Below are 11,004 nucleotides of genomic sequence, written 5' to 3' on the forward strand. Positions count from 1 at the left end.
CACACTCATGCCTCCTCACTGAGGGTCCACCTCTCTGTGTGGCACTATTGAGAGCTTAATGATATATAGATTATTGATTTACCTTCACGTTCACATGAATTCCTTTAGCAGACTTGACTTACTGCACAATTAAAGTATTAGCACTGTGAGGACAGGCTTACAGGAATGTAGAGAATAATGAATGGGACCCCATTGTATCTCTTGGCTTTGTATGTCCCCTAAAACTATTCATATTGCCTCTGCAGTTGTACTTTTGGTGTGCAACAATAATGTTACATTTTAATGTTAAATATTGAAGTAAAACTGTTATGAACCATTCATATTGAGTGGCCATAAGAACTTTTGAAGTGGCAATTAATTATTTTGAGATATGTATGAGCAATCTCAGCCATGGCTTCTTGGACCTTCTTCTTTTCAAAGGGTCCGTTTCTAAATATAACAAGACCCCAGCCTATTTAGCAGTAATAATGTAAAGCTAGTTTGAACTGTTTCAGGCCTTTATGGCACGCAGGTCTGTGCATCCCTCCAGAACATGTGATACAGATCAAGCTAATTTAATCAGCCAAACTGAATCCTTGCACAGGACTGCAGGCTAGGTATGTAACCATAACACAGAGGCCCTCTTCTGTTAGCAGTCTACTGCTAATCTTTGCAGGCTAGCTATGTAACCATAACACAGATACCCTCTTCTGTTAGCAGTCTACTGCTAATCTTTGCAGGCTAGCTATGTAACCATAACACAGAGACCCTCTTCTGTTAGCAGTCTACTGCTAATGCACATCTCTCATTAATATACATTATTTTCTAACGTTGTCTGGCAGTCCACTTGTCCACTGCATAATTTGTTCAAAAGTAAAACTCTCTCAGGTTTCAAATTACCTAGATAGACGCATGTTTATTTACTAAGTTGTTCTGTAGAGTCGAGTAGCTGTGGCTTCCATAGCAAGCACAGTCATTAGCCGACAGCTAACACCATCTTATAAGTTTTGAGCTCAGTCCATGTCTTAATTGGATGACTGACCACGCTGCATGGAGGAGAATGCTGTCTCTGACTCATCCTCTGAGGGGTCAAGGCCAGTCCGTCTGTCAGATTAGGATGAGGATGATCCAGGTTACTGATCCCCCAACCTCACACACACCCTACCAACCTACACACCCAGTCCCTGGAGAAAAATAATGAACTTGTTGAAGTCAGTCATGGGTCTGTCATGGGACAGTTGAAAAAGATTACTTCAGTAGTGGTGTTGTGGGGTTAAACTGCTAATCCGTGTCCGATCATGTAGAAACTGAATGGGGTCTGAATTTAATCTGTTTGTGTGTCATCTCTGCACACTTTTCACGTGAGAGATGATGAGAGGCCAACAAGGATGTTTATTGTGCTCAGCATTGCCAGCATTGTGTATAATGTGATTGTTTTGATTCATATGATTCCGTTTATTTGCAGTACCATGTTCCTTACATGACATGACCCAGTGTCATGGTAACATGCATGCAAGTCTATCTAGCACAGCTAGCTAATATTAATATCAATGAATCACACTTACCTCCTGTCTAAGTTTGATATGAATTTTTATACATGTGTCTCCATGTCATACTGGAGTCTTTCGACGGATTTTAAATTAAATCAAGTCCGTGGCTCTCTAAAAGAGCCTCTTGGGCTGTAACTTTTACAGACAGTCTTACAGCTACCATTGAAGTTCTAGTCAACTCTGGTCTGAGTTTGACAGACATAGCAACAATAACTAAGGGACTGAACTTTTGTGATCGGTCAATTATGGCAGATGGTCAAACAGGAAATTGATCTTCATTCTGAATGTAAAAACATAGTATTTGTAATATCCATAGAAATTCAGAAATAAAATAGTAGAAACAGTATAGCTCTGAACCCGGTCCCGATTCTGGCCCAGATCCCTCCGATCGGCAGGCTCTGTGCCCGACCAGGGCTGAGTCCATTTCAGAGTCCGTTCCTTTCTGGAAGTATTTCTCCATTTTAAATTCCCGAAGGAGGAAGAAAAGAGAAGCCGTAGTACTCTACCAGGCTGACAGAGAGTGGCATGATGTAATGGTAGGCAACCCCCCAACAAGTTCAAGCTCTACTATACAGAGCGGGCGCCTGCCGGTTTGATCTTTTGTCTACATGCGTGTGTGTGTATGTGTGTGAGTGTGTTTTCAGGAGAGCATATATTTGCAATCAACCCGGCTTTATTACTCTCTTTAGGTCGAGGTTATGCAGATCTCACGCAAAGATTAGAACACAACAAATATATTAACCCAGGAAAATCCCCCTCCAATCCAGCGTCTCTCACACGCACACAATCTGCGTGTGGGACACTAATCACGTAGTGTCACTCTTGACTTGCCGGCTCTGTGAGAGAAAGAGAGAGAGAGAAAAGGGGAGAGAGAGAGAGACAGACAGAGAGAGAGAGAACACTGAGGTGCCATGCTTGGCGCTTTTAATCAGCCTCCTGATATTGCAGGCGGGAACTTAATGGGGCTTTACCGGATGGCAGGAGGCTTTTCTCTTTTTTTTTTTGTTGTTGCTGCAGTGTGTGTAGTCGCAGTCGGGGGGGGGGGGGGGGGGGGTTGCATCACATGGGACTGGCGGAAAGGGCACCATGATGAAACAGGGAGAAATACTACTTTATATGCAGCGGAGTGACAGTGCACTCTGGCGTAGGCCAATAACGGCTTAGGTTGGGAGACGGTTTTTAAGCCCTGCGTCAAAGATATTCCCATGCCCCAGAGACCAGGAGTGGAATCCATGTATAAATAATTGATGACTAATGATAAGAGTTACACTGTGAATCTTATCCACATTGGAGGATTGTGTGTTGTTTTTCCCAAATCTTTTTTCCCCCTTTGAATGATTTACCATTTTCCATTTTCAATCTATACCTAAATAAAGAAAGCACAAATAACATGATTCATTAATTGAAAATTGTTAAAAAAAAAAATGTAGATGGTGACTCCATTTTTGTGAAGTGGTTTGTTAAACTGATTTAATGGCTTTAAGCCCTTTTCATGCAAAAGATATGACTTGTGTCTAGTAAATCTGACCACTGAGCTCACCAATGGCCCAATCCCATTCTGTGTCGTATGCAGGTGTGCCCACGCCTAGCCCGGAGATCCTGCGGCATACGCTGAACGTGTTGGTGCGCGAGCGCAAGATCTACCCCAGTCCCGAGGGCTACTTCATCGTGACGCCGCAGACCTACTTCATCACGCCGTCCCTCATCCGCAGCAGCAGCAAGTGGTACCACCTGGACGAGCGGATACCTGAGCACCTGCAGCAGCAGCAGCAGCAGCAGCAGCATCAGCATCAGCAGCAGCATCAGCAGCAGCATCAGCAGCATCATCAGCAGCAGCCTCAGCCGTTGCAGACGCTGCAGTCGCCGCAGCAGTGCACGTCCCCTTACTCTGGCACCATGACCCCTTCCTCCTCGGGGTGCGTGAGGGAGAGGTCCCACCACAAGAACCACGGCGAGCCGTACGTCGTCGGCTACCGGGAGGAGGCTCCCGTCCACCATCACCAGCAGCACCACTCGTCCTCCACCTTGCAAAGGAGGGCGGCGAAGGAGCACCGGGACCTCCACCCGTCGCCTCCGACGCAACACCACCAGGCTCTGCCGGCGCCCACCGAAAAGAGCAAGAGCACCCTTAGCTTTCCGTTCAAGAACGACACTCTGGGCAAACACAAGGACAGCGGCAGCAGCAGCGCCGGTTGTGGCGGCGGTGGCGGCGGCGGTGGCAGCGAGAAACAGTCCAAGAAGTTCGGCCTCAAGCTCTTCCGCCTGAGCTTCAAGAAGGACAAGACCAAGCAGCTGGCCACCTTCTCCGGCCAGTTCCCGCCCGAGGAGTGGCCGCTCCGGGACGAGGAGACGCCCACGACGGTTCCGCGTGACGTGGAGATGGAGATCATCCGGCGGATCAACCCGGACCTGACGGTGGAGAACCTGGCGAGGCACACGGCCGTGATGAAGAGGCTGGAGGAGGAGAAGGCGCAGCGCAGCAAGGCCAGCTCCTCGGCGCAGCAGAGCGGCCGCAGCAAGCGCAGTCGCAGCCACCGCAAGGCGCTGCAGCAGCAGCAGGGCAAGGCCTCGCGCTCCCAGAGCAAGACGCGGGCGTCCCGGGGCAACCCGTCCGAGGGATCCAACCTCGACCTGGCGACGGGGGAGCGAGAGTATCGGGATTACCGGGACTACCGCTTCTACAGCTCGTCGCTGGTGCGGTCGCCGCGCGAGGCCATGTACTCGATGGAGCGCAACCGCGGGAAGCACATGGTGCACAGCAACCCCAACATCGTGGAGTCGCACTTCACCACGGCGCCCGAGTGGGACGTGTCGGGCGAGCTGGCCAAGCGCCGGACGGAGGTGCCCTTCCCCGAGCCGTCCAGGGCCGCCTCCAACCACCACTCCAAGGTCCATCGCAGCCACAGCCACACGCAGGAGAGGAAGTCGCGCAACGAGCGCTCGGAGAAGGCCAAAGAGAGGTCCCGCTCCATGGACAACTCCAAAGGCCCACTGGGGGGCCCCTTTCTGGACATGCCGGAGGACTTTGAGTGCAGCCCCGAAGATGGGAGCCGGTACTACACCGACGACGGGACGCTGCGGGCCTCGGCCCAGGTCGCCCACTTCTCCCGGGGCCTGCTCTCCGCTGCTAATTTGAGTCCGGACATTTTTGTGCCTGACATGGGCAGGGCTGTGCTGGAGAGCGCTGGCTTTTGCCAGCCCGTGCAAAAGAGCAAGAGCAGAGACAGTTTGCCGGTCTACAACACAGACCTGAAGACCGGTTCCCCGAAGCCATCTGGCACCGACGAGAACTACTTCCAGTGCAGTGCGCTGAGCGAAGGGGTCCTGTCCTGCGGACCTTCCCCACACGACTTTGCAATGGACTCCCTGCGAATGGGCATGCACTCCGAACGACAGACCCCCCTCCTCACCTCCCACCATCCTGTGGATTATAAAGACGACACTGCAAAGGGACAGGGGGCCTTGTCCCTACAGGTGCCTGGTCAGACACTCGAACCCTTGCCAAATGGCAGATTTTCACACCAGCCCCCCTCCGACTCGAGCAAGGCGGACAAAATGGCGGACGTCTTCAACCAGGACATGCTGCTCAAACCCCCCGACTTTGTGGACAGTGGGTACCCGGAGCTCGGCACGCTTTGCACGAACGCCACGACACACACCAAGGCCTCGGACGTTGTCCCTGGCGACGGACAGGAGCGGTTTGAGAAGCCCCGCTCCCTGCCTCCTTCGCCAGGTCGGGGGGAGCAGCAGCAGCAGCAGCAGCAGCAGCAGCAGCAGCAGCAGCAGCAGCAAGCGGCGTGTGCAGACCCCGGCGCTAACAACACCTTCGACTACTACAACGTGTCGGACGACGACTCTGAGGAGACGTCGCGGAAGGCGGCGCGCGAGGAGAAGACGCACGAGGGGGGCGGCACCATGCAGTGGCTCCTGGAGAGGGAGCGCGAGCGTGACCTCCAGCGCAAATTCGAGAAGAACCTGACCTTCCCGAGCCCTAAGGAGAGCGACAACGGCAGCAGCCAGAAGTCGGCCCACTCCACGCGGCTCGACAGCATGGACAGCAGCAGTGTGACTGTGGACAGTGGATTTAACTCACCACGGTAAGACGCAGTCCACCCTAGAGGGACGGGCCTGTTAACATGCGCTACACACTAAAGGCAGGGTAGAGGTTTTGTTTTTTATTCTGTGAATATACAAATCTGTAAGTATGAGGTGTGATGCTGTATTTGCTCAACCCAAGACTTTCCCTATGACATAGAATTCTGCAGAATTCATGTGAAAAATGACCCATGTATTTTATTGGGGATAAAGGCCTGTTAGGAAAAAAAGACTTATTGACTGATTAAATATACATTGTCCCTTTTCAGACATCATGATGTTGTTTAAAACCAATCATGATCGATTTTCTAAGTGAACCACTACCTGTTTTTGTTTTTTTGAATTGGAACATTTGTTTACAAAGTCTCTTTTTGTTTATATTTGGTTTTGTTTGTTGTGTATGTGTGTGGTTTTGTTGTTTTGTTGCAATCTCTCATGTCTATGCCCTGTGTTTATACTATGACCTGACTCAGAGTTGCATGGTGTGGTATAAAACATATGGATATCAATCGACAACTTTAGCTGTTACATTTTCTCTCCGTTTACAAAGTTCAGACTGAAAGCTGCGTTGCCATTGTGCTCTACTGTAAGGTGACTGTTTGCAGTCCTCCACTAAAGGGCTCAAGGACTCCTCCCTGCGCTGCCTTCATTGGCCAGCAGGTTCAGTGTTTAAATGTTGGTGCTCATGCCACACCATGCCACCTGAGCTACGTCTCCCTCCTCCATCCCCCTCCCACTTCCCTGATGCCCTCGTGATGCCACTGAGTTGTCTGTGATTGGGGACCCCATCCATCGCCTGTCTGTGATCCTCCCTAGTCCCTCCCAGCTGTCTCCCAAGAGGCTAGTGACATACTGGGCAACACCCAGAACTAGTTTTAATGGACAATATTGCTGAGAAGCATTGACTGAATGCCTTTTACAAATAATAGCAATACATTCTTAATTTGTATTCATCTGATGTCATTAACTGTGAAGGCTCATCCCCTTCTGTAGGTTTGTCAGAATGTGTACATGTTTTAGATGGTGTGAGCCAAAATGTTATCCAGCATGTCTAAGGCTATCAAGACACTCATTTTTTAACATATGAGTTAACCAATTTAAATGGGAACTGGCCCTCCAATGCATTTGGGTTTGGCATCTCTTACATATAGGAACATGCTAAGAGGAAGTGGTATTGTAGGTCAGATGATTCAAAGCACTGGGCCGTCTAGTCTCTCGTCTCTCTCTCAGGTTAAATTAACTACAGCTGGGAGCGAATGTCTGCACACACACAGACAGCCTGCATAACAAGTGCCAATACATTTTCTAACTTGATCAGTATCAAGCAGTTCTTCTCACAACCTCAGAAGAAAAAGATGTTCTGTTTGTCGTTACATTTTTTGCAAGTGTTTAACTGTATTTTTTTAAGTTGCAAATTAAAGTATGTTTTGTTTTCGTCGTATTTATGTTTATCCGTGTTGGTCCCTGTGTTGTTTTGTCTTGAGTTCATTGCTTTCCCCCAGCCTCCCTTTCATTCATTCTCCCCTTGCTATTTATTTTTCTGTAAAAATTAAACTCCTCGTGACGTAATTGAAAATTGCACTCATATTGAGGTCAAATCTTCTCCCTCACAAATCTAATTACACGGAAACTGTGATGATATTTCACCATTTATTCGGGTGGGATTCTCATATGCTGCTAACAGTTCACACATTCCCTGTTTGCTGCATTGTACCATGTTTGTCTCATTCAGACGATTACTGTCAACAGCAAAACACACGTCATCTGCACAATTAATCCATCACGCTTTCTCACAGTTTACGAGGACTTGCTCTCCCAGTCTCAGTCGATCAAAAGTTGACATTTAGCCAATTTGAACAAGTCTGGTTGGGATTTCACACAAGATGTGGAAACATCACTAGCTGTAATATTTCAGGGAATTACTTTATACACAGCCTTTCAGCACCTCTGTCACTGGTAAGATCCGTGTCTCCAATTTAAATTGTCTGGCTAACATTGGGCTTTCTTCTTTTCGACTCGGAACAAAATACAGTGACTAAACTGAATATCCAGATGTGCACTTGAATATACAGTATGTTTCACATGTGATGGCTGTCACTATAACTGCCATTTCCCTTAAAAAATGCTGAGATTACCTGGGTCTTTTCCAGACAAAGGAGTGTGGTGAGTCTGCTCCTTTCAGTGTCACATGGGCTAAATACAGATACAAACTCTAACTACCCTGTTTATTCAGACATGTGTCTATCAGTCTCCATAATGCAAAGACGTCGACACTCAACTTCATATTAGTTGATAAAATCATATTAGATTATACTAGTTGATCAAAAGTTTACACTTTGGACGTTTTAAAGATGGTTCATGTGATTTCACAAGATGTGCAGACATTACTGGCTGTAATATTTAAGTGAATTATGATAAATCAGAGCTTGTCATCTGTTTGGATTGAGAATTGCTGATCCTCCCTAACTCTTTCATGGGTGGCTTGCCCCATCACCAATGATCGATGGCAGCTCTGTCGATCATTCCCCTTTCCAAAAATGTCTAAGAGCACATTAGTAAACCACTAAACCGTATTAGTTCAATCAACAACACATATGGCAGTGAACACAATCAAGCCCACATCTGTTTTAATGGTGGGGGATTTTGTGAGAATGACGCATCACATTGGTGCAGGCCTGAATCTGATTTAAACTCCTAACGGGTCAACTGTTGACATGCAACATTTTTTTTTTTCTTTCACTATTGTACTAGTAGTGGGTTAAAGAAGTGTACATCTCTGGTGCGTTTTTTTTTTTTTCAATTAGGGCGGAGACAGTAGTAAGACCAGTTTAGTAGTTTATAATATGATCGCAGACAAGGTCTTCAAATATGTCGAAGCAAAAATTCATATTTGTATAGAATCCAAATGCTATTCACACCTAATATTTCTCCCTCTAATCTTCATGTAGTCCCTCTTCTTTTCCCTCATGTGGTCTTTCCTTTTCATTTCCCTCCTTTGTACTTGCACAGAAGTCTGTCTGCTAGTGTAAGGCAAGCCTGGACGGCGTCCTAATTGTAGTTTGCATGCAGAGACCCCCCTGAACCCAGACCTGTTAACCACTGATGGGAGCAGAGCTGCCCAAACGCCATATGAGAGCAATCAGCCTCACTCTCTGTAATTTGCTGTTGACACTGCTTTGTAAACACAGGAAGCTCATTTGCAATCTATCATCTTTTCTAGTCTGTCCAGCCTGCTTCTTTCTTCTGTTTCATTCCTTCTCTTTCTCTTTGTTTCTCTGTCTCTCTCTCTCCTTCCCGTAGCACGCGGGAGAGCCTGGCCTCCAACACGTCCAGCAACGTGGAGAGTAACAGGCGACAGAATCTCGCCTTGAGCCCTCGGCACACCAGCGGCAACCCCCCGCCCTACCCTTATCGACACCCCCCTGACGCACCCAACACTCGAACTGAGAGGACTCAAAAAGCATCCATCACAAGTGTATAATTTTCACTGAACTCCAAATAAAACGGGGAGGAACTGGGTGGGAGGGACTCCATTAGACATGAACACTATCCAAAACAACACCTCTGAAGATGCCACATGTCAAAGAAACAAAACTAAATACCAGCAAAAGCCAGTGAAATGGCTTTTTTGTGGGTGCTCTGAATGCCATAACATTGTATACACTGACATTTCAAAACGAAATACAACATAACATTTGTATTGAAATCATCTGACTTCTTAAGAGCCCTGTTTGAGCCACCGTGCACGGCCTATTGTAATCTACGGGTAAACCCTCACTGACTTAACCACCTTTATTTCAACCGCTTTCTGTATTTGGCATTAACCGTCTCAAGTCTCACTGTTTTTCTGTTTTGTTTTTTTGTTCATCTTTCAATGGGTTAAGTCCGAAAATGATCCTCTCAGGTCAGATGTAGTCCCACTCCAGCACACTCGTCACGTGTCAGGTGTGCAGCGCCACAAAACCAACTCACTCATCGCCACAGATGCTGGGGGGGGGGGGGGGGGGGTGTTCAGGCTGTATTGCTGAGAACAGTACTGCTGCTGTGGTCTATGTGGATGAACTCTTTTCTGAGGACTTACAGTATGTTTACATTTTTTATTTATTTATTTTGTAGACACATCCCATGTCTCAGTAGCTGTATGTAAATATATTTCATCAAGTCCCATGGTGACTTAAAGGCCCAAATGCATTTAACACTTTTGTGTCTCTAAATTGATAATCATTTCTCGGGAACGGTCATTATTGTTTTTTGAATCACCTTGTGTATACTGTCCGTTTTGTTCCCTCCTGTCACCAGTACCAGTTTCATTCCACATTTACAAAGAAAATAAGTTGATTCACTTGAATGATTCACTTTCAAACAGAGGTAAAGGTCTGTACTCAATCAGAGGTCCTTCTCCATCAGCTGTGATGTCTTTTTGAACAGCGTCATGTGGATAGACCATCTCATTTAGAAGCATGGAGAATTTTTTTTGACTATTAAGTGCACCAAGTATTTACCTCATCAGACCAAGTAAACAGACTTGAAATGTTTTGATACAACGCCCTCCTGGTGCTAAATTCATTAAACACCTTCCTCTCTCCAAACTAAACCCAGCTTAATCCTGATACGTGCTCCTTTTTTAATTTGACATTTGAATTTGCATGTTTGGATCTGATCTCAGATACCTTGCTGAACTACACGACGGACCTACACTGATTATTGCACACAAGTCTACCTCCTCCATGTGTACGATGGCAAAGAGAAGCCAAGAGTGTTGGTTTTTCCCGGTCAAACGAATTCACTTGTCAGCCTGTATCCTCTGAATGTGACTGATTCACAAATGGACCTTTATTTTAAAAAAGAAAACAGCTCACTAGTCATGTAAAGTGCTATTGTTTCCTGTTAATCCTCACAGTCGTAGTGATCTAGTGGTGAACTATCAGACCAAGGTATGGCACCCTTTAATGGTCATGTTAGGGCTGAACACTCTCTCTCTCTACATGCATAGGGATCCATGCTCAGTTCTTCTTGGATGGATATTTCTTTAAAAAAAAAAAAATAATAATAATAAAACACATTTTTAAACGTATTATTAAGAATGGACAAATTCCCATTTGCAACAATATTTCTGTCCGCTGTGGATTTTCCTGCCATAAGACTTAAATTTTAGGAGTGCAAATATAGCTTTCTGTGTTGTTCACTACAGTCCACTGTACTCACTGCATTTATAGTGACTCCTTCAAATAAAATTGTTTTGTTGCCAGGAATGCCTTGTAACACATTTGCACTAAACAACCTGGCCTCTGGTAAGCATACAAATCCATCCAAGAAGGATGTCCTGTTTTTAATGAAAATGTTTCATATGAAATAGCCTACAGATTGTCCATGGAACGTC

At 46.5% G+C, this 11,004-nt stretch overlaps 1 protein-coding gene across 2 annotated transcripts in view; it reads left to right on the forward strand.

Moving 5' to 3' along the window:
• stox2b (storkhead box 2b) overlaps positions 1-9,105 on the forward strand; it is a 52,816-nt gene extending 43,711 nt beyond the window's left edge. For both annotated transcript variants that reach the window (XM_076291787.1, XM_076291788.1), the window contains exons 3-4: positions 3,103-5,626; positions 8,925-9,105. In XM_076291787.1, coding sequence (XP_076147902.1) covers positions 3,103-5,626; positions 8,925-9,105 — 2,705 coding nt within the window. The remainder of the gene's footprint in view (positions 1-3,102; positions 5,627-8,924) is intronic.
• The last annotated feature ends 1,899 nt before the right edge of the window (positions 9,106-11,004 follow it).

The sequence above is a fragment of the Alosa pseudoharengus genome, unplaced genomic scaffold, assembly GCF_046254945.1.
Source record: "Alosa pseudoharengus isolate Yale_2024_CS ecotype anadromous, Long Island Sound unplaced genomic scaffold, YU_APseudo_1.1 YU_APseudo_1.1_scf_19, whole genome shotgun sequence".
Lineage (NCBI taxonomy): Eukaryota > Metazoa > Chordata > Actinopteri > Clupeiformes > Clupeidae > Alosa > Alosa pseudoharengus.